This window comes from Manacus candei, unplaced genomic scaffold (assembly GCF_025592945.1).
Source record: "Manacus candei isolate 608988 ecotype Guabito, Panama unplaced genomic scaffold, ASM2559294v1 h1tg000019l, whole genome shotgun sequence".
Taxonomy (NCBI): Eukaryota; Metazoa; Chordata; class Aves; order Passeriformes; family Pipridae; genus Manacus; species Manacus candei.
Genome location: NW_026138067.1, coordinates 644626 through 669037, shown reverse-complemented (window position 1 = coordinate 669037; position 24412 = coordinate 644626). Strand labels below are relative to the sequence as shown.

Below are 24412 nucleotides of genomic sequence, written 5' to 3'. Positions count from 1 at the left end.
CCAGCCCCCGCCCCGCCGTCCCTCCTCCCCGCCTCACTCCCATTCATTCCCAGCCCCTTCCTCTGCGCTCCTTCCCCTTCCCCGGCGCCGTCGGTCCGGCCGCGTCCACGCCGAGCGCCCGGCCGCGGCCAGGGCCCTCCGCGCCGCAGCCATGGCCGCCGAGGGGGTGGACGAGCGCTCCCCGCTGCTCTCCGCGCCCGGCTCCGGCAATGTCACCCCGACCGCGCCGCCCTACCTGCCGGACAGCAGCCCCCGAGGTAAGGCTGTGCCGGGCGGGGGGCGGCGGGGCCCTGGGGGCTGGCCTTGGCGCTGGCAGGGGCGCGGCGCCTCCGCGGGTGCGGCGATGCGGGGGCTCCCCCGCCTTGGCCGGCGAGGGGCGGCGGGGCCGGGCCGGGGCAGCCCCCGCCCTGCCCCGGCTGTGGGGGCGCGGGGGCAACAACAGGTAACGCCGCGCAGGGCCGGGTGTAGGCCCCGCTCCCCGCCGTGCTCCCCGGCCTCGGCGCCTCAGCAGGAAGAATAAAAGACATTAAAATAATTGTTTGCAGGGGCAGAACAAGCCCGAACCGGTCTGCTTATTATAACTCTGTCTCATGCTGCAGCTTGCAGAGTGATTGCTGGACTTGGGTTCCCCCATTAATTAGGAGCAGGATTAGGTGGAAGATCCTGAGCCGAGCTGGGCACTGGCAGCTGCAGGAGGTCTCGCCGCGGTGTCAGGCGCAGGTCCCTGTGCTGTGCCGTCCATCGCAGTGCCACAGCCCAGGGGTGCCCAGCTGCCATCGGCTCCTGTGCTGGCAGTCGGATTGAAATAGCGAAGGGACTCGGTGCAATGTGGTAGTTGAAGTCCAAAACCACTAGGATGTCCTTGCAAACGCGTTTCAAGGCCATAGCTGGCTTTGGCTTTATTTTTAAAGCAAGTCAGATACTGTGGTTCCAAATCTGTAATCGTGGCATAATTATATGGTATTACCTTTCTTGCGCAGACTTAAGAAAATCATCTTGTTGATCAATACTGAATATTTAATAAGTAGGTGAAAAGATTTTACTTAGCAACTATAAATCAGGGTGTTTACAAAGTACATTAGTAGTTTTTTTTGTTTTTGTTTTTTTTTTTTTGTTTGTTTTTTGTTTTTTGTTTTTTTTTCAGTTAAATGTATTAGAGCAGAAAGTGAGGTGTGGAGAAAGCTGAAGGAACAAAGAATCAATAAGATTAGAGTATCTTTGCTAGCAGTAGCCTTTAAAATGTAAGATTATAATCCTTATCTCCGTAGCTCCGGTGTGTTGGTCTTTTCTTGTGGATTTATACGTAATTGTATATATTTATGACATATATGTAACTAGAATGAGTGAGCATCTGTCTCTTTTGAATAATATTTAAACTCATGGAAAACTAGTTCTCTTTGTCTTAATATGACAATGTATTTCAGTTAGGGCTGTAACTGGTATTGACTGTTTACTTTCATTTGAATTGGACAAAGGAATATTGGAAAATCAGCAGAGGTTGGGGGTTTTGTTTTATTTATTTGTTTTTTCCCTAATCAATTTGTGTAGGATTAGCATAATCTCCTAAATTAAAAAAAAATAAAATCCAGAAATCCATCTGAATTTGAATTCTGGTGTTTGATGTTTTTATTCTTAGTAGTCTTTATCCTGTAACCATTACTTTTGTATACTTTTTTTTTAAAGTTTTTATAGATTTAAAAAGTAATGAAAATGCATTAGATCAGTGACTCTTGCCTGAACCCAGGGTGAAACTCATGACCTGGTAAGGAGCTGGACCCCAGATTCTCATTTCAGTTGGTAGCTGTGTCCTGCTGAGCCTTCAGTGGGCATCTGTAATTCGTGGTAACTGGCTGGGCACCTGTGGTGGGGTGTGGTGCTTGAGATAAGTGGCTTGTTCCCAGAAGTGAGGAGGAACCAACTCTAGAGCTTTCTTAAACATCAAAGACCTCTTGTTCAGTCAGTCCATGAGCAAGCATACTAGGTAGCCCTTCAAAACTGCTCTACAATACTTACAAAAAGATAGCTGCAGAACAAAATCTTGCAGAACTGTGATATAGGCCCAGTAGCTCTACTTCCCTTGCTCTGTTTTCCTTAGTAAAAGGATCTATGCAAACTAAACCACGTTTCTAGCTAACAGGCAGCCTTTATCTCTCTCCCTAGTACAAGTCTAGATGTAGAGGGAACAAGCATTCTTGTGGAAAGTTGGGGTTTGCTTCCAAACCTCCTTCTGCAAGAGCGTCCTTGTTTAACATCACCTGACTGGTGTGGAGTGGCAGAGGAAGGAGGAAGAAGCCCTTTGCCCTTAAAACTACCACCTGAATGTACATTAATAGACTTATCCGTGTAATTAACTACTGTGCTCAATATGTCATTCTGAGCTTTGAGAGGCCACAGTCTGAAAGTAGCCTTCTCTTCTCTTGTTGGGCTGCAGCTGGGAACTAGTTGACCCTTTTCAGTATAAGCTGAAGTGGTTGAATCCTGGTAATGGCTCAGTGTTTGTTCCTAATGATGGAAGCAAGCAAGAAAAATCTTTTCAGTGTGGATGCAGGCCAGAGAATTTGAGAAACTTTTCACATAGACAAAGGGTGGGACTGTCAGCTCTGCTCCCTGTAGTAAGGTGGTTATTCAGTGCCTTTTTTTTTTTTTCAGGGTGCCCTCTCCCCTCCCCCCCAGGCTTTCTTAGTTCTTAACTACCTATCTCTGACATAAATCATTTAACTTTCTCCCTCACCCACCCCCTCCTGGGTCACGATAAAGAATTATTTAATTTTTTCTTCTAAATTAAATAAACAAAACAAACTCATTTGTTTGACCCAAGTAAGCTGCAAGTGGTTCTCTGTGGTTTCTGCCCTTCAAATACCAAGGGAGGAAAGTGCACAAGCACCACAGGAATTTCTCAGGTTGAATATGGGATATCTTCCATTCCATTGCTCTCCTGTGGGGATGAGAAGGGACTCAGATGTACTGCATGGTAGGGCATTTTGCTAATCTTGCTGAACTAATTAGTGTTAAATTTTCTTTATTTTTTTAAAAGAAAAATTGGTAATATAGCTGCAAATTGGTATGTCAGCAGCAGGAAATTCAGTATCTCATTAAATGTCTCACGGTGTGTATGTGAAACTTGCCTATAATCCAGTCGTGTCCAGCGTGACAGGCCTTTATGAACTGGTTTTAGATATTATAGTTAGGCTGAAATTCAAGCTGTCAAAAAAAAAAAAAAGGTCGTACCAAAGTATGTTAATGTGCTTTGAAACATTTTTATTAAGGGGTAATAAGCAGCAAACTCCGAGACAATGCCTTTATTTTCCTTTTCACCACCCCCATGCCCTCACCCTCTCCAATATACTTTTCTTTAAACTTAATTTTGGTGGCTTTTGCTGTTTTTGTTTTTTGGAGCTCTTCCAAATGCATGTTTTCTTTAAGCATGAAGGTTGCAGTGCCAAGATACTTCTGGCTTTCTGCTCCATAGCAAATGTCACTTGCTGCAGCACCACTCTGAAAAGCAGCCATTATTTCCTTGCTATCTGATATTTGCTGAGCCAGCAGGACAGGAACAGCGAGGCTGCTTACCTGGAAGCCAAGCAGCTCCAGAATGAGGCTGGAGAAGTGGCTGGCAGTGTCTGCAGGGGCTCTTGCACCTCAGTTAACCAGCTTTCAAACTCCTAAGAATTGTCACTTAGAAATAGGGTACAGAAAATTATAAATGTCTAGAAGGGTATAGTTAGCAATTTTTAAAGTATTCCAGGATCATGGAAAGCTGAAAGGCTGGGGGGGGGGGGGGCTGTGTGTCTATTTTTACGTTCTGGTACCCTTCCAGATATTGTTTGCCTTTCCTCAGTACTGCTGCCCTATTCCCAGCTGATAGAGTTAAGAAATTGCACTTTAAATGGAGAGGACAAAGTGAAAAAGTTCCAGAACACAATTGTTGCTTTTCAGAAAAGCACCCTTAAAGCTGGGAGTGAACTGTAGAGTTTGATATGTTGTTCTATTGCTACCTTTTTCCCAAGCCAGAAAGTGTCAGCTGCTCGCTGCAGGAGCAGTTAAGCAGCCTGCTGACTGCCAAAACCCCCTTGCAGCAGCCTTGACTTTGCCACTCGTGGTGAAGACACTGCTGTTCCTATCATCCAAAGCTTTAACCTGGTTTCTGCAGTGATCTACTAGACTTGAGGTTGTTTCCAGTTGCCAAAGTGTGTGTGTATTGGGGTTTTGTCTTGTGTGTGTTTGTTTTGTTTGTTAATATCTTGTAATATCTCCTGTCTTATATGTGGCAGTCTTACTTAAAATGGGGTATCATAGTACTGCAAAATATTGTGGGTTTTGTTTTGTGGTTTTTTTTTTTTTTTACTGGATGCTGCATTTTTTCAGGAATGTTATTCCTCAGAAACAGAAGAAATCACAACATTGTTACCTCATATCTCTAAATGATGTTGCTTTCTCTAAGTGGTATATCAAAGATGAAGGTGTGAAGTTCACTTGCTCAAATAATGGAGCATAAGTGTGTGTCATGACTTCAAAATTGTATTGCTGCATATAAGTTAATTTTTTTCTCATCTGAAATAATTCAAGTATGTTGGATGTGATTCTGACACTTTTGAAGGTATCCACTGTTCTCCTGCTGCCTCCGTGAGTTAAAATCAAGCACAGGTCTGGGTCATTTGTAGACCAAGTGGCAAAGAGAGAGAGCGAGAGCACACTGAACAGCAGTGCTGCTTCAAAGGTGTGGGATGACTTTTGGATCTGAAGGGCAGACAGGGTTTCTTATATCTCTCCAGCTTATGACATTCACTTTAAGAAGGTGAAGGAGTGATGAGTGCTTTCTTACATGCTTAAATTTAATATTTCAGCTTGTCAGCTTTGATAGCAGCCTGTGATTTCCCTTGCCACCCTCCAGCAGATACTGTTCTGTTCAGTGCTGTTGGTAAACTGAAAGTAGGCTCATCTCTCATTGCTGCTCTGAAGAATTTGTTAGCTGCTTGGATGTAATTTTAAAAAAACTTACTGAAGTCCAAGGCTGCAGGTATTTCAAACTACTAGTATTTAAAAAAAGCTAACTATGAACTGCTGAATATGCCAATTCCATATTTGCTTACCTGAAGAACCCTGAACTTGGTGAAATAAAAGTTGGTGCTATTACATGCCAAATAATTGTCATAATAAGCTTGTGAGAGATTGCCGTGTTGAATTATTTTCATTCCATGGATTCCTAAACCTCAAAGGTTCTTTAGCATTTCTTCCCTGTTGCATTGTGGACACAAGACTGGCAAAGTTGAAGTTTGCTCTTCCACAGAGGCCTAAGGCCACTACACTATATCCTTCCCTGTGTTAGCCTGTCCTAATTGACTAAAGACCACCTTGTCCATCCACACTTTGACTTTTGGACAAGAAAAATATGTGGAACCCTTAAAAGCAGAAACTCTGACTTCATCTTTTTTTTTTTTTTTTTTTTTGAGATAGGATAAGTATACTGTTGTTGTGCTCAAAAAAGAAGCATTTCATGCCACTTCCCATCCAAGATTTGATGTCTTTACAGGACTGTTCTGTGTTTTTACCTGTAGTATTTATTACTATATGATAAACACTTGTCTATATTTCAGTCTTTTCAGATGTTTGTAAAGGCTGTTTATGACTCCTTTGCCTACTTTTGACTTCTGATGTGTCTTATTTTCTGTTTTTTTTTTTCTTCAAAAGCCAGTCTCTGGTTGCTACTAATCTGTAGTAGGTTTGGGGTTTATCTGAGTTTCCCCCCACTGTGATTTCTAAAGACTATTAAAAGTTGGTATAAAAATAAAGTTGCAGAGATGAGCATTTAGTTGGATCCTCATTTCTGGGCTGATTTAGTGTACTCATAGAATCATAGAATCAGCCGGGTTGGAAAGGACCTCTGTGATCATCAAGTCCAACCCTTGCTGTGTTTGTGTTGCTGGTTTGCTTTACCTACAACTATGGGTGATGTTTGTGTCCACAGAAGCTGTGGAGAAGGGGAATGCAAACTTAGGTTTGTCTTTCTTTATGCTAACCATTAACTTCGAGTTGTTTGGGGCCTTTTTAATATTTTTTTTTTCTTTTTTTGAGACTGCGACTTAGGGATGATATTTGCTGAAAGTATTTTAGGATCCTCTAGTGTTTCAGCTGAGATTTCCTTATCTCTTGCAGCAGAGCTTCCTCCTCCATACACTGCTATTGCAAGTCCAGATGCCAGCGGTGTTCCTGTAATAAACTGCCGCGTGTGCCAGTCGCTAATCAATTTGGATGGCAAGCTACACCAACATGTGGTTAAGTGCACAGTTTGCAATGAAGCTACGGTAAAATGGATTTTTAGCATTTTCTTTTTGTGGAGGGAAGCGGGGGGGAAGCTGAAGTATGTGGTTGGTGGAATTCGTGTCGTCACCTACAGAGGGTGAGTCCCTTCCTGCCATCCTGCAAAGGACCTGTGAGCCCAGCTGACTGCTGGTGTAGCTACTGTGCAAGCTCAAGGGTTGCTGGCACAATAAATCTTCGTTTAGCTGGCTGTTCAGGATGTCTCCTGAGGAGGACAGAAAGCAAAGATGTCATTTAAGTAATTACTCTTCTGTAGAGAAGGATGAAATTGGTTTTGATGGGACAAAGAGAAATGAAGAATTTAGTTATTCTAAGTGTGGGAGAAGCAAAGCAACTACCCCACACCTTTCCCTGGATGTATGCCCTCTGTACTGCCCTGCAGTACTATTCAGTCAATTAGTTAGGTTGACAGTAGACTACAATACAACAACTTTGAAATGCTAAGTTGTAGGTTCTTTTCCAGTGATCACAGACCTATTTGTTTCTCCTTCTCTTTTGTTAATTCAAGTCTTCACTATTTAGCTCCTGCTTCTATTTTTTTCTTCCTGCCAGTTTCATGATACTGCAGTGCTCCACAACTACTGGAAGCATTTGTATGAAAAACACAGGATTGGATTTATGATATGAAAAATACTTTAAATTATGTCCAGAAGGCAGGTAGCCTTAAAACTGCAGGAAAACTTTTTTTTTCCACTTGAAAGAGAGAGTACAGAACCTGCCATTGATAGTCACTTTCCCTGCAGATATATAACATTTCAAGCCAAAGTATCTTGCAGCTTTGGAATTGCTGTATGAAAGGGACACTGAAACTTGACTCCGAGGTTGGAGACAGATAATTTCAGTATAAAGTAAGATTAGAGTACAGTGATGTCTACATGTTCCCTTAGTGACTGAGAACCAGACTGTGATCCTTTCACTGTTGAATGAAGCCATTGTACCAGGCAAGGAGACTTGTTTGACTGTCGTTATTTTTTTTTAAATATACCACTCGTTAAGCTCACATTTAAAAAACCAAAACTGAACTGAAGCCTTGAATTGTCATTGCTGAAATATGAATATTTTTTTTTCCTGAGTTTGCAGAATCTCTTTGTTTTTTCTATTGAGGAAATTTTTACTTCTTTGTCTGGGAAGAGAGAAAAAACTTCTAATTTTGTCTTGACTGTGAAGTTTCCTCTGTAAGAGGAACTGTATTTCTCTGTTAGCAAGAACTTGTCGCTGAAGTTGTTCTGCTTTGTCATACTGTTCTGTGGAAAAAAATGAATTGCTATGACTTCTGATGTGTGTTCTCTGGTGGTTGTGTTGGTTTTTTTTTTTTTTTTGTTTAGCCAATCAAAAACCCTCCTTCAGGGAAGAAGTATGTTAGATGTCAATGTAACTGTCTCCTTATCTGTAAGGATACGTCTCGGAAAATAGGCTGTCCAAGACCAAACTGGTAAGAATAAAATACTCTAAATGCGTTGTGATAGTTTTCTTTAAAGCAACAATTCTCTTTGTGTTGAATTTTTAAAATTAAAAGATGTTCAAGGCTGGGCCTCTGCATGTGGACACTTAACAGAGCATTACTGAATTACTACAGACATAGGTAGTGCTGGTGTCAATTTTGAATATTTTTTTTTTTAAGATTAAAGAGGAAAAAAAGTTTCTTCTTCTTCTTCTCTTTAGTGTTAGTCTCAGATGTGTGTGTCCCATTTTATCTACTTCATAAGGAAAAAAAATGATATAAAGAACAACAGAGAAGAAAATCCACTTCTTGTTTCTGGGACTTAACATTCACAATTTCTTGCAGACTTAATTATTATAAACACACAGGATGCTCCCTTTGCTTAGTTCAGAGTAGGGACTCTAGAATGAAATGGGAGAGGAAACAGTCCTGTTCTTCCTCCTGTTTATGCTGAGTTTTCATTTTCCTCTCAGCTCTTTACTTTTGGTGTTAAAGATCCCACTGAGGTAGGAGTAGTTTGATTGTAAGTGGTGCAGCTCTAACACGAGAAATGGAGATGAAAGCTAAGTCTGCAGACACATGAATGGAAGCTCTACCATACCAAGTGCCCTAGTCACCAATATATTGGCTGTTCTGATTTTGAAACAGTTTGAGAGTTGTGGGAATTTTTCTTTTTAATAATACAGTGTTGGGGAGGACTTCAAAACATTCCAAACACTTTCTCAGAGTGCAAGAATGTTCATGGGATACTTCAGTTACCACATGGTTGCTAACTAAACTGAAGCAGAAACTCTGTAATTTTATTAAAATAATTTCAAAAGTATATATCTCAACAGTTTCCCTAAGATGGTCTATGTATTTGTCTTGCTAGAAACTGAGCAAAATTGGTGTACTTTGAAGGAGAGAGTTGTGAGTAAGACTCCAGATTGAATGAAGGGAGGCCATCCAGAACACAATTTTGATTGTATATGGAGAGAGATGCAATGCAAGTTAAATAATGCTTTAATTTTCCCCTTCACTTTTTCATGCTAAGAAGTCTCATCCTGATTCTGAGTTGGTTAATTTGGTTACTGTCATTTTGGACTGACAGATTTTATAATTAAACTTGAAACAAGTTAAACATAAAAGCAAATACTTACAGACTGTTTTTTAAAGTAAACTGCTTGCATTTAGTCAACTGGGGTGGTTTTCTTTCTTAGTTTACTCAATTTGAGTTGAATTTTTACTGTACAAATGTGGAAATGCTGCTTATATTGACGTGATTGTCAGTAGCGTGGGAAGGAGAACTAGGTTATGGAAGAGTCCATACTCTTTCTACATGTTTTCATAGGTACGTACATTTCAATTCACGGGCTTGCTCAGCTCGGGTATTAAGATTTCATTCTCCTGATGAGTGTTTCTGCCATATGCTGGCAAGTCTTTGATCTCTACAGGGTTCAGGCTTGCATGGCTGATCTTGGAGTGAAAGCGAATGTTATCAAAACTGAAAAGGAAAACACTTCAGAGAGAGACCAAAACTGGGTGCATCAGCTGTTTCTAACAAGCAGATTGTAGTTAAAAAGTGTAAAAATATTTGGTAGCGAGTTGCTTAAATTGCTAATTGCTTAAATGCATCGTCCTTCTCTTTTACTAGCTTAATTACATGTGTATCTAATGTTCTTAACGCAGTAGACGCATCATTACTCTTGGTCCAGTAATGCTGATTCCAGAAGAGCAGCCAGCTCAGCCTGCCTTGCCAGTTCAACCAGATGGAACTAGAGTGGTGTGTGGGCATTGTGGAAATACGTTCCTTGTAAGTAAAGCACCAGGTTCTCCTTCTCACCTCACTGTGCTATCCCTCAAGGTATTTGTTGTAAGCACTTCTAAGGGGTGTATTGCCTCACTCTCTGGCATCAGTGAGGAACTAAAGCTTCTTCTGTCCTCATATTGCTGTGGATGTATAGTCTGTATTTGGTTATCTTTATAAGCATTTCAAGAAAACTTCTAACAGTCTTTCTGTGTGTGGATGGATAAAGCTTAAAGTCTGTCTTACTGGTTAGTGATGGGAGAGTGGACAGTGCTGAAAAACAAAGTTTTGCTTCCGGATTCTGTTTAGTCTTGCAGTGGTGGCTGTGTTCTGCAGTGGCTAAGAGAGCGGTTCTGTCATTGCTGTATGGATCCCTGAAAGCTGTTTATGGCACTTGCCCACTGGCATATCTGTCAGTTTTTACAGACTGGAGGTTTTGGTTTATATGTGAGGCTGACAGTTGATCCCATTTTTTAAGTGGAAGGATGCAAGAATATTTTTCTGGTTTTGAACTGTTTGCAGCCTTCTAAATGGATAAGAGGCTGCTATACTTGAACAGTACACAAGTTAGCTTTAGCTTCATCATTCAGCAGTGCTTGAATCTCTGTCAGGTTTGTGAGTTATGGGAAATGGCTATGATAAGTGGTACAGCTGAAGGAACCACATAGTCCTGACAGCGGTGTTACGTTCCTGAAACAAAGGATTGTAAGATACGTAAAGACGAGAGAATACTCAAGGAAAAAGAAAGCTTAGGGAATGGCACTTCATGTTGCCTTGTAGCAGGGAGAGAAGGGTTTGTTTGTGATGGGCTCTATAATGGAGTAGACTTCTGCCTTCAGATTTTACTTCAGGTTTATGGATCAGTGAGGCGCTTTTGTGGCTTAACCCAGGCCATCACTGCGAACACCACCCAGCCCCCTGCCCAGATAGGAGGAAAATCGGACAAAAGGCAAAACTCATGGGTTGAGGTAAAAACAATTCAATGATTGAAACAAAAAACCCCAGTACTACTAATGATGACAATAATAATAGTAATGAAAAGAGAGGGAGAGAGAAATAAAACCCAAGAGAAACAAGTGATGTGCAATACAATCGCTCACCACCCGCTGACCGATGCCCAACCAGTCTCTCAGCAGCAATCAGTGTCTCTCAGCCAACTTCCCCCAGTTTATATATCAAACACGATATTCTGTGGTATGGAATATCCCTTTGGCCAGTTCAGCTCAGCTGTCCTGCCTGTGCTCTCTTGAGTTCCTTGTGCACCTGGTTTGCTGGCAGAGCATGAGAAACTGAAAAGTCCTTGACTTAGGGGAAACACTACTTAGCAACAACTAAAACATTAGTTTGTTACCAACATTGTTACTGAATCTAAAACACAGCACTGTACCAGCTACTAAGAAGAAAATTGATAATCCCAGCTGAAACCAGGACAGGTGTGCTATAATTGTTTGGCTACTATAGTAGGTGATGAATGCAGGAAGCAGGAAATAGCCCTTACACTTCTCATTTTATTTTTTCAGAGGAAATTAGAAATTTGATTATGAATTTACAAGTAATGTGCTAACTGAAAAGCCATTAGAGAGATGCTCGAGAAATATTCTCTCTGGTAATTCTACCTATATATTGAAAAAAATATATTTCTCTTATAACCCTTGCAGAAGAACAGAAAGTAATGGAAGGTAACTGAAGGTAGCTGAAGTGGGTTTTCTACTTGCCTTTTTTTTTTGCCTGTCTTTGGGGACTTTCATAAGCATGGGATTTTTACTTGGCTTTATCCCCTATTTGCTTTATATAAGTACAGCCTAAATCACCTTTGTACTTTACACAATGAACTACTTCAGGTGAAAATAAGGGGAAAGACCTAAACCCATAAAGGCTGTTTTTTTCCTGTAACTACTAGATTATGCCTTAAAAGGCTAAGTTTTTTCTATTTTGGGATTTGTGCATGTGACTTCAGATCTAATTATTACTTTAGGGAACTGCGACATTTTGAACTTCAGAGTTCTATCTGCCACTAAGACAAATTTGTCACTTCATGGTACATCGAAAAGAAAATTTCCAAATCACTAGAAGTAGGAAGTTTGGTATTCTTTTGTGCTGAGTTATCAAGACACAAACCCATTTTTTCTCACTTCACGCAGCTTTTCCACCAGACTTTTGCTTCTCTTGTTTTCTGTAATTAAGTCTGAGATTCTCCACATAAAAGTTTTAGTTAATAAAAATCACAAAATTGCTTGGATTTCAGAGTGAGCAGAGAAAGTGTTTTAGCCAACCTGGAAACTCGGCTCCTGCGTAGGTATTTCTGCCTTTTGCCATCTCCACATTGTAAAGAAGATACATAATGCTAGATGCATCTCTCAGCAATTCAGTTATCCCTTTTACTTGGCAGTTAAAATATAAATAGAATAGACAAACAAAGCTGGAATCCCTGGAGTGGGAAAATCAAATTGTCATTTGCATGTTCTGTGTTCTTTTAAGATTATCAACTTGTTGACCACTTTCCAAGATTTTTTTTTTTCCCATATGAAAGCATCAGTATGGGCTGTGCTTTCCCTGCCTCTCTACACATGTGGGGGTGTTTTTACAGATTATGAAAAGCGCTCTCCATACTATGGAGTGCCTTAAAGTTTGTCTGTCTTAGCTGTCAGGCTTAGTACTAAAGTTATACTGTAGCTGAGCTATCCATAGTTATTCACATTTTATTAATGAGATCTTCTTTTCCCTTGGTAACCTGATAGAAGTTTTTTCTGTGTTAAGATTTCCACTGTTTCTGGGGGATTTGGAGTTCAGACAACTGGAAAAAGGAGTAGAATAGAAAAGGAGAGTAGGACAAGGGTTTAACTTTGTTGCTAAATCATGATTTGATCTGGTTTGGGCTTTTTTGAGTGCTTCTGGACTTGGGCTGTGACAATTAATGTTTCTGCCAGCAGTAAGTCATTCCCTGCAACCCCCCCCACCTCCTGAGGGACCTCTGCCTGTGATAGTCTGTGGCTGTCAGAGACTGAGTTGCCTTTGGAAATGGTGGTGAACAAGGGATGGCTGTCCCTGTGTTGTCCCCCTCTCTGCCATCTTCCTGCTACCAGTCCTGCTTGCAGACACCTCAAGGACAAGAAGTCAGGAGCAAGCTATGGAAGCCACAGGCTATAGGCTAAGCACTGTACTTTGTCAATTTATTTTTTTTTTTAAACTAATCAAATATGAAAATTATTTCTTCTGAAAAAATTGAATAGAAAACCCTTTAAACTTTCCAAAAAACTTAGACGAGTTTTAACCTGCAGAAGTATTTTACTTTCTCAAAGGACCTGAGGGGAGTGGAGGGGAAGCTTCTTTTGCAGAAGCAGCTGTATGTAGGACTCTGTGCATAGAATTTTTCTTTCTCTTTTTTTTTTCCTCTCTCTATCTTACATTAAATGCACTGAGAATTATTTTAGGCTCAGAAGGAAAAAAAGTTTGACATATTCTTCTAGTAATACGTTTGATGGATGCCTGGTTTTGTCCACAGTTGAGATGAAGAGCTCTGGAATCCTTATGTCCTCATTTGTGTTTCAGTACATCTAAACAGGGATTTGGGCCATCATTTATTCTACTGTTTCAATTAGAAAAATACAGTTTGTATTCTCAGCAGAGAGATAAATTTCATGGGACTGGAACTTGAAGTTTTCTTAACAACATGAATCAATATTAGGTACTTTAAAGCACTCTGGAATATGTGTAAAAAAAATACCAGCTTAAGCATGATTTTAACTACTTGTTAAACCCACCAAAGCTCCATGACTTAGAATGTACATGAACATGGCCTTTCCCTACTGCTGATGGGATCTAAATTCTTATGGTTTGAATGTCTTGTCATATTTTTACTCTTTTTTTCCTGCAAATATTTCTGGTATGTGCAGAAAGCATCATAACAGTTAGTGCTTCTGCTACTTCCAGGTAACTCTCTATGAAAACAGATTATTGCTGCCTCTCTTTTCCATCTATACTTGAAGCCCAACTCATGCATTTGAGTTTGTAGCCGTTAATAATTAGGGCTAATAATTAGAATCTTAAGTAAAATTCTAGAAAGACCATTAATGAGTAACTTTGGAAATGGAGTAGTCTACACTGTGATAAAAGTAATGTAAAGAAGTGAAGGTGAAGTACTCTAAATCAAGAACTTATATTTAACCTATTTCTATCTTCTGTTTCTGGAATTGTAGTTTCAAAAGCTGGAATAACCCCTCTGATGAGGCCTATCTCCATTCCTAACATTGACAACTGCATCCAATTCCACTTTCATTATGTGTAGAACTAAGGGAAATAGAGTAGGTTTTTGACAGGGATGCAGGCGAATATCTAACTTGCTCCTCTGCCAGGAATGTGGAAGTAGAATTAATGCTCCTAAAAAGCTTTGCTCGGGTGGGGAGTATTACAGAAGTCTTAAGGGATAAAATAGAACTATGCTAAATCAGTTTGGCCAAGTCTTGTAAACAAATAATACCAGTTACATGGTTGTTCTTTAAATGCGTTATTGGAAAAAAAGGATTTCTTTTCAGTGGTGAAGTATCCCCAAGTAAATAAAATTGAGAAGTAAATAAAACTGAGGGACACCTTCAAGAGGCAGGAAAATACACTCTAAATACTATTATATTTAAATACTACAGATTGAAACTTTACAGCAAAATCTGCTGATACTGGCAAGGCATGAGAAGACACATCCTCTTTCTTTACACATAAAATCATAAATATTTTCTTAATTTAAATGGTGCTGTGCTGTAGGCTGGTCCTGTTTTCCATGCAAGGGCAGGCTTTGATTTTGATTTGTGGTTCTAGCAGTTGTAACTATTCACTTCAGTAGGCCAACTTCAGATTTCTCACAGAGATAAGGCAGATCCTAATGGAGGTGAGGTACTGGTGATCTGCGCTGTGGCTTCTTCCCCTGCTATTAACTTGCAGTGTGACTTTTGCTTAAATCCAGGAGGGAGGGGAGAGGAGAACTATATTTCACCAGGAAAACTGCAAACTAACTTCCACTTGAGAAAGGCAACAGAAGAGAGCTGCAATTATAACTTCTTAAAGGGTGAAGAAAAATAACCTTATCCCCTTGATCAAGGCAAACATGTTTAAAATGCTTGTTTAGTACTTCTGTTATCACAGAATGAAATTTAACAGAACATGCTGTTTTTAAATGAGTATATCACTATGTATCCCCTGGTTGAGGTAGTTCTAGGCACTACTTTCACGAAGGCTGTTTCCCATATAAGTTTTTGTCCATGCACGGAAGGTTATGACCATACCACATACAGTTTTATATATCATCTTTTTAAAAGTCATGTAAGCCAACAGTATTCTCTGTTTTAATGGCATAAAACTTAGATGCCTACTTTCTAAAATATTCTTTAGCTAATCTTTCTGTGCACCCGTAACTTAGTTTTCACAAATGATGCAAGGATTGGGGAAAGATGGGAAAATGCTCCCATTTGTAATTGTGCCAAAGAAAACATACTTATTTTGATTTAGGGTATATTCATAGCTCTTAAGTAAGAGAAAAAACCAGTATTATAATGTTGCCCATAGTATGCCTGTGGATGCAACCACATTACGTCAAGTGAATTTTGTAATACCAGGGTAAGTCATGGGAAATGTTCACGTGGAAATCCCAGTCCTATGTTGCCACTGACAAAAGGGCATCCCATTTATGGAAGAAAGCAAGAAACAAGTTAAAGGAAGTCTGAGAAGCAAAATGTTTTCCTAGTGACATTTAGGATGAAATGCAATAAACATTTTTTCAGGTCAATTTTTCAACCTTTTTCTTTTTTTCTTTTTACAGTGGATGGAACTGAGGTTTAACACACTAGCAAAATGCCCACACTGCAAAAAAATGTAAGTTTTTTGAAAACAAGGTTATGTAAATTACTGTGAAGTTGCCAGTGTTTCTTCTGTAAAAGTCTTTGGAGTAACATGTGTCAGCTGTGCTGATGAGTTTGCCGTGCTCATCTGAACTTCAGGGCTAAAGCGCATGTTGTGTGCACGTGAATTCTCCATTCTTTATGCACAAATCAGGAACTTTGACAAATCCAACCTGCATTTATGAAAAGTCTGATTGAATTGACAGAGGCAAAAATAAACTACTAACAATAGGCAGGAATGGGTGCTAAAATTGACAAGTTACGTCCTTGAAATTTTACCTCTTCATGCAGTAGTAATCAGATGTCGTCTTTAAATTTAGAACTTTACCTGCCTTATTGTAAAAGGAGGAAAGGAACTAATCTTAATTTGAAAGAGGTTTTACTGATATTATAAACTCAGCAACTAACTTGTGTTAAGCATCCTAATGCATTAGCTTGTTTAATGTTTATGAATTACTGTGGAATAACTTGTCTACTCATTTGTTATTACTTTAATGAGAACAAGAAAAGTTAGAATACAGGAACTGTAAGAGTTTGTTTTGGTTTTTTGTTTGGAGCTCTCTTTTTGAGTATTTGGCCTTTATTATTTGAGGTCAGGAATACTTAGTTGGAATTGTTGCTAAAAACTACACTACTAATGTACACTAACTCAACCACAGGATGTGAAATAAGACTTAAATATTACTTCAGAGACTTTTGCATACTGCTGATTTATTTAAATATTGGTCTTCCTTTGACAGGCAAGTGTGACTTCCAGTTGAAGGAGCAAATGTGTTTTCCACTGGGAATGGAGAACCACAGCTGTGTTGCATGTTGTAGGACAACTAGCAGGTCCCTCAGGAAGCAGAAGGCTTAGCATAAATGTACTGTAGTTGTGGGCATGACCTGGCCTTCAACAGTGACTGAAGTCTTTTTATTGGAGTATTTGATAGAGAAGTCAGTCTAGTGCTGTGTTTAACCTCAGGGCTGTAACCGATCATGTGTGTAGTAGTGGATATGTTCTAGTTTGCTTAAGTCAAATAAACTCAGTCTTGGTGAGATGCTTCAGGGATTTTTTAAGGACTGTAATTGCATTAAGTCTCTTCAGTCCTGAGGGAGGGGCTGATGTTTTGCTGTTTGGTTTGTTTTCAAACTAATTGCAATTATGTTTGTATTTTATCATGTCACTCTTGATAGCTGACCTCAGCTTTTTTCTTGACTCTCCTTAGGTACAAAATTATTTGCTGTTTAATCTTAAAAAAAAAAAAGCAAACCAAAAACCTCCAGCAAAAAACAACCAAACAAAAAAACCAACTCCAACAATAACAGCAGCAAAATAAACCATACTCCAAGCAACAGTCGAAAAGTCATACCATGTGATCTTTTGGTTTGTCTTCTGTTGATTAATGTTGCTTGTACTTTAAATTCCAGCTGGAGTCTAAGGTTTTCTTAGTATCTCTGTCGATAAAGTGGAAAGCATGCTATCTGTATGTAAGGAAACGGGAGCCTCTCTGCAGTGCAATTTGTGATAATTGCAGCTTGCCTGGCAACTGTACAGCAGAATACAAAACTAATTTTAACAAGTGGGCATGTCTGTCCTTGGGCTGAGGATGCAAACTGTGGAATATTGTAATTTAGCCTTGAATGAGTTGCTTGGTGTTTTCCCACATTTGAGATGTGATGGTCAGGAGTTCTGCACTTCCAGCAGCATAAACATTTTTAACACTTGGATTTAGGGCACAGCATAGGTGAGACAGAGCTTTGAGTCGTGATGATGGAATAAATAACTGCGGTGACCTGCTTTTTCTCGGGCCTTTGTCAGAGGTCGTTGTGGCCAAGTAGTTAGAAGGGAATGTGGGGTTCTTTATTTCAGCTTATTAATGCAAAGCTTCTTTCTTTAGTAGCTGAGTAGTCAGATGCAAAACTATTCATTCCTTCTGTTGACTCAGTGGATGACTGTCACTGAAAAAAGGATAGTGTAGACTAAGGCACCAGGCACCTTGAATGACTGCAACAGTAAGTTTTTCAAGGAAGCATCAGCTGAGACTTTTAGATTCTCAAATAATTTTCATAACTTTGTTTCAAATGTTTTTAAAAGTGCAGTGCATCTCTGCAAATTGTTTGTTTGTGACCTCCTATTTGGTTGATGGAAATTAGATCTTAATATTAAGAATGTCTTTTAAAACTGCAGGGAGATCAGGAGTTATTACATGAAAAGGTCAATAATGAAACAATGTTCAGGGAAAAATAAAGCAATCGTGCCTTAGAGTATGTAAACAAAGGAACCTTTCTTATCTGGATGTTGGGGGAAATAGGATCTTCTTGTTTGTTTTTAGTCCTATCTATGTGCTATCATTGTGGTTACAGCTGTATTGTTTTGTGACACTTTTTTTCTCTTGCAAAATAACTTGGGAAATACAGGAAATTAATTGTGAGGCAGAGAATAAAATCACTTGTTTAGTAAATGACCAAATGTCTTTGAAGTAGGCTGTAAACCTTGCATGCCAGTATAGGTAAGGTGTTTGCAGAAGCCCTAGTGGTGCGTAGTGGTTCAGCCTGTCTCAAGCCCTTAGTTGCATGTTATCCACTGCTTTGGGACAACAAATGTAGCTAATGAGTAAATTGTTATGATACAGCTTTATTTTATAGCGACACCTAGGAATGGGAGAGAAACTGTTACTTTTTACTCATTGCAAAATAGCAGATGTTTCTCAGCCTGTTTCCCAAAAAAGTAAGAGATTTAAAGGAAGGTTTCTGGTATTTTTCTTGTTTAATGATGAAGAAACTTTTCTTTTATGTTCTCTTAATGTTGTTTTAATGTCTGCAATTCTCTTTCCCAAGCTGTATTTTAAATCATCTAGAAACTTCAGGATCATGAATTCAGTTACTAGAAAGAGAATTGAATGCTACAAGTTATTATTTCAGAATTTCAAATCTTTTTTCCTTTAGAACCTACCTAATTTACTTTTTACAGTCTGACAAAACCATGAACCCTAATGAATGTATAACACCTTTGCTCCATAAAGACTGCAGGACTTTTAGGAAAGAGAGAGATGTTGGAACCCCATCACTACTATGGAGGCTAGTTTCAGCAGTGCTATTCACCTTCAAAATACTGGCATTTTGATTTTCCTCTTAAAAACCCTCCTGAAAGCATGTCTGAAATCCTGGCTATAATTCCTATTATTTAGAGCACAAGAGACCCAGCATTCTTTCCTGTGGTACTTCTTTTATAGCCTTTGTCCCTTGTGGTGGTTTTCCCCTCTTTTAATTACTACCCAGTGCTAAATTGGCTCTGATGTCTTTTATATCTGCTGCTGCTGCCCAAAGGTCTGGCAGGTGCCTTTGCTTCCTCAGCAGCAGCTCAGAAACAAGGAACCACTGCCTTCTGGAGAGTTCTGTAGTGAGTTCCCTCATACTCCCACGGTGGAACTAATTGGCTGCTTCTGTGATATGAAAATGTTCTTTTGATCCCGGATTTCCAAATGTGCTTGTCGATGTCGCAGTTGGTAGGTTTTGAGGTAGAATTTTAACTTTCTTTATTCAAAGTTGGTTTGGGGTTTTTATGTGTAATTTGGTGTGGGCAGAGGGAAACTTCACTATTTAGAGTGGGCCAGTGGCTAGTGTCACTGTCAGGAGGTGAAAAATGAATTATGGTTTATTTGGATTGCTAAATATTTCCAGGTCTGTTATGTGACTGTAGAAACTTAATATTGCTTATTTCATGTTTGCTTTCTGTGGAAAGAGAAAAACTGTTAAATTGAGACATTCTATACGTTTCCTTTTTGTGGTATTTGAGGTGATGGTTTCTCCCTCAGCCTTTCTTCCTGGATAGGAGACAAAACTTGAGAGAAATATGTTTGGGAAATACACACAGCACCTGCAATGTTATGATTACAAAAACAGGATCGTAAGTCAGCTCTGACACTGAAGGTCTCTTTCCCAGAATTAACTTTGCCTCTGTGTGAAATACACAGCACGGTAAATATCATGCATGTTTTAGGTGTATTGAACATGACATTTCTACCAGCTTATCTGACAGTATCCAGCTCTGTAATAGAATTAACTTTCTGAGTACGTAGCCAGGAAATCCTGCAAAGGAGGGAATCTGAGGTCAGTTTGGCAAGCATCTCCTTGCTTTCCCCTTTTATAAAAGTGCTTTTTGATTTGATTATTTTTCTCCTCATGTAACTTGGAATTGGACAACATATCCTTTTTTCTGGAATGGCTGTAGGGTGGCTTTTGAGGGAGTGTGTAGAGGTGTGTGTGTGAGGATTGTAAGATATCATTATTTCCCCAACTGGGAATTCTCCCATACAGATGACACCACACACATCCTCCAGCTCCATCCCACATGTGTATTCTAAGGTTTTTGGTAAAAAATAATTTCCCCATGGAAATTAATGAGCAGAACTGCTTTGGGACTTTTCCTGCTCTTCTGAAAATTACTTGAGTGGTCACTGTATTTCAACTCTTGCCTCACAAGATGAGGCTCAGTGTGTTAGCTTGAGGACTGTGGTGGTGTGTGGTTTTGGTTTGGGTTTTTTTTTTTTCTTGGATCATTTCAGAAATTCCTTGTAAAGAAATAATGTTGGAGTAAAGCTGCTTAAACTCTGTTTGAAGGCTTTCTAAGATGAATGCTTAAAAAATTTTAGTCACATGCTAAGCATATGAGGCCGTACTATGTGGTTAATTAACTGGAGCCAGAAATTTGGTCAGTCATATGATGCATGTACTACTTTAATAGTTTAGCACTGTTTTCTTCTGTTATGCATTTATCTTAAATATGTTGAGCTATCATGAGATGAAAATTACTTTCCCTTGCATCCTTGAACACAGAATACAAGCATTCCATTATTTCCAAAGGTGTGTTGATCTCCCAGAATGGGATGAAGTAACTTAACTAATGATAGCATGCTTCAGGATGCTTCAAAACTACCTCTAATATAGATGGTACATGTTTTTATGAAAGAACCTCTGCCTCTGTAGTCCTTTTACTTGTATTTCAATGAAATTAAATCGTGTTCCTATTTTCCTCATTAGTATAGCTGCATGTCATTGCAGATGTGTGACTCAAGATGTATTTCCTAAACAATGCTAAGCTTCTGAAATAATTTTTCTAACCTCTAGTAAATAATGTTTTATTTGCATTTTATATTCTGTTTGACTGAAGCACTGATAGCTTGATGCAGCAAGTAGAGACAAAACTGTCTGTCCTGGAGTTCATAGTCCAGATGATGAGTGACAGAACTTCAGGGCATTTATTTACCTTGGTTGTCAGAAGTGATTTGTGCAGCTCATGTAACTTGTGGTAGAACTCTGAAAGAAATTGGAAAGTAAGAAGAACTTGTCATGTTTTTGAAGTTACCAAAACTGACTTAAAGATGTCTAAAGCATTTCAGTCTTTGGAGATGCTGAACATGGAAAAAAATTACATGTCTGTGACTAAAACAATTTATGTTTACCTTCAAGAAACAGGACAGTTTAGTTGCTGAACGGTATTGAGTGAACTATTCCAGGAAATGGATAATGAAGGTTGTTATTAATGACATTTAGGGGGAGTAGATGTGATTTCCAGTTAATTAGATGCAGTGAATATATTAAGGCCATATGCTGATGAATCAAGTCTGAAGGGTGTCTTGCAACCTACATAAAAGTTGCAAAGCCAACTTAAGTTTTGCAATCCAAAGGCTACTCAAGATACTTACCTTGATACACTCCTTGTGCTGTGGGCACAGGAGCTGGGACACACTCAAACTGTAGGTGTGGCACCATCCTCTTTCTTGTAAGCACCTAGATTTTTAGGTATTATATAATCACCAATAGTTCCCCTTTAAAACAAATGTGGACTGTGTCTTGTACTTTGTAGTAAAATTTTAAACTTTTCCTACAACTTCATAAACTTAAGATGGTGTATGTCACAGAATCACTGAATATTCTGGGTTGGCAGGGACCCACGAGGATCATTGAGTCCAACTCTTAAGTGAATGGCCCATGCAGGGATCAAACCCTGAACCTTGGCATTGTTAGCACCGTGCTCTAACCAACCAAGCTAATCTCAGGGTTGTGTGTTGCCATTCTCGTTCCACCCCCTCATTTAGTTACTGTTCATGGCAGGGGTTGTTCTTGTGGTGTTTGTTATTTGGTTGGATGGGGGTATTTTTGTTTAATTTACATTATTTCTTTCCTAACAGTTCATCGGTTGGAAGTGCGCTGCCGCGGAGGCGCTGCTGTGCATATATTACAATTGGAATGATATGCATCTTCATTGGCGTTGGATTAACTGTGAGTGATGACCTGTGATGGAATTGCAACTGTGTGGGAGGGTGCATGTTCAAAGGAGCGCTCTCAGTTGACTTGCTCTTCCTTCCCCAGAATTTGAGTAAACCTTCCTAAGTCTATGTTGGTTTTGTCATCTCTATTAAAACTGTGGACTTAGCCAGAAAAATGAAATGTTTCTAAAAAAAAAAAAGTGTTCTGTTCTGGCACTTTGAAAGTTTCTTCGTTCTTATGTTAAATTTGACTCTTCGTCTGTCTAAAACCTTCAGTTTTATGAAAAATGGTTTACTTCACTGTAGAAATACTGGAACATCTTGCTCTTGCTAGAGCTCTTAAAACTTCCAGGGTTCCAGAAATACATGTTACTGTATAGCCAGGAATGTAAGTTCCACTGCAGTAGAGGTGAATGGGATTCCAAAAGCTAGAAATATTTGTATTTGTAATTTGTACAAGCTATAAGGAGTGAAACCAGATAACAAGCTATCTACAAATTAAAAAGCTCACACTCTTGTTGCTCTGCTACTTGGAAAACGGTCTGGCTTACCAGTATCTGGTACTGGTTACTAGAGCCAACCTTCTACCTGGCAATCCCAGAGAAGTACGTGAGGAAATACCTGCAGTGAATTTATGTGTGTAATTCTCATTAGGCCTCTAACTTGCATTTTAACTTAAATAATTATTTATGTGTGAGTTTAAATGAGTTATGAAGGATTTTCCAGTTTCCCTAATAGAAAAAAAAAGACAACCAGAAATAAAAACAGTGAGAGATGGATTTCTTTTTTTTTTCCATGACCTTACTGAGTTTGAAAACTGTGTGGAAAAAATTTTCCACGAGGTTTGTCCACAGGCTGATGTAGCCTTCATCCTTGGGAGTTTTTTGGGACCCATCTGGGGTAAAACCCTGAACAACTTGGTCTGACCTTAGAGTTGACCCTGCTTTGATTGGGAAGTTGGCACTAGAAGTCTCCTGATGTCCCCTTCAAGCTCAATTACCCTATGGTTCTGTAAAATTAAGCTAATAAAATATCTGATTTGCCCTTACCAGAGTTGAAAGGGTGCTGAAATGCTTCTCCTTAATATAACTTGCTCTTCTCTGAAGAGCAGATAGTGCTGTGTGTTTGACACTTCTGTTTTCTCTTTTTAGGTTGGTACACAAGATTTCGCCAGGCGATTTCACGCAACATATGTTTCTTGGGCTGTTGCTTATCTCTTAGGTTTAATCTGCCTCATTCGAGCCTGCTACTGGGGAGCCATTAAAGTCAGTTATCCAGAGCACAGTTTTGCGTAGAGAAATTGTTAGGTTATAGATGAATGTCTAGTAATTCTGGATATTACATCTTGGACACTTTTAAAACCTTTCCTATAAGGATTCCATTCTGTTCAAAGTAGTTTAAAGACTGGGGGTCTCTAAGAACAAATGTTCATTGCACTACATAATATGCAAATAGTTTGTTTTGCTGCTAGATTCCCTAGCTCTGAATACTAAAGCTGTGTTTACATGTTCATAACTCTGTCTTTATAGGCGTTGAATTTTATTTCAATAGTCAGTATTAAGTTTTACATTTCCTTTGTTATGTTAAAATCCGTCTGCCATTTTTCTAGATGATCAGTAAAAGTTCAAAAGCGAGAGTGTTTATAAGTGTTTCTACAGTAGCTTCACATTTGTACTTCACATTTTAACTAAAATTATATTCAAGTGGCTTGCTTTAAAACCTAAGCAATAAGCGTTTTGCTTGAACTGCTTACTGTACCTTTTGCCTAAGATCATAGTGACCTTATTCAGGAAATGAAAGTTATGGGTATACTTTAAAAGACTGACACTGTTGCTAGAGAGACATTTGTAAACACTGTATGCTTGGAGATTTTTCAGGTAGAGAGATGCTATTTTGGTAGTCCAATTAAATTTCCATCTATCCAGGATTGGATTTCAGTTAGGATAAATGCTTTCTTCTCAAGGATCCTGGGACTGAGGTTTTGGGTTTTTTTGGTGGTTTTTTTTAACTGGCAAATCCTAAAAGCCATGCTCGGATTATGGAACTTAACTCCAGTTATTCGTACAAGTTCCTTTACAGGGTCTAAGGGAAGCATTTCGTATGAATTGGTTTGTAATACTTCAGTGTCATGTAGATGACAATAAGGTGGTGATGGGTTTCCTCTTACTTTTCTCTGATCATGTCAGATTTTCCCTGTTTGGGAGAGTTATGACACTGGTCACTGCAAAGGGAGACACTGTAAATTCTCATTAACTGCTGTAATAAGGAAATGAGTAAACTATTACTTGGACCATTCCATCCAGTACATCTAGTCAATTTAGCACTGACTTGCCAAGAGAATACGGAAACAGAAAGTTTTTTCTAATGATGTATTCACAAAGGATTGAGGGACCAGTTCTTGCACTGCCCATCTTTATAGTTTTAAACAAGTTTTTGCTAAATTCAGAAGGAATGTCCTGAGTGATTTAGACAAGTGTAGTAATTTAGATAATGGGGTCAGATGGGTAAATTAATATGGATGTTTCAGGGATACATGTAATTTAAATTATCTATGTTCCTGCTAAGTCAAAATGATATTCGGATAAGGATTTTGGAGCACAATAAATGTAAATGATCAAACTGTAAATGACCTGTCTTTGTATGATGCTAAATGTATAAAAGCAGTAGCTCAGGATTACAATGTACCTTTTACAAATAAACTAATAAATAAAGATTATTATTCAAACTTAAA

At 39.1% G+C, this 24412-nt stretch overlaps 1 protein-coding gene across 1 annotated transcript; it reads left to right on the top strand.

Moving 5' to 3' along the window:
* PIP4P2 (phosphatidylinositol-4,5-bisphosphate 4-phosphatase 2) lies at positions 1 to 24412 on the top strand. Its single transcript, XM_051785389.1, has 7 exons — positions 1 to 257; positions 6154 to 6302; positions 7644 to 7750; positions 9428 to 9551; positions 15352 to 15404; positions 21604 to 21694; positions 22833 to 24412. Exons 1-7 carry the CDS (start codon positions 152 to 154, stop codon positions 22974 to 22976), a joined length of 774 nt encoding a protein of 257 aa, XP_051641349.1. The 5' UTR covers positions 1 to 151; the 3' UTR covers positions 22977 to 24412.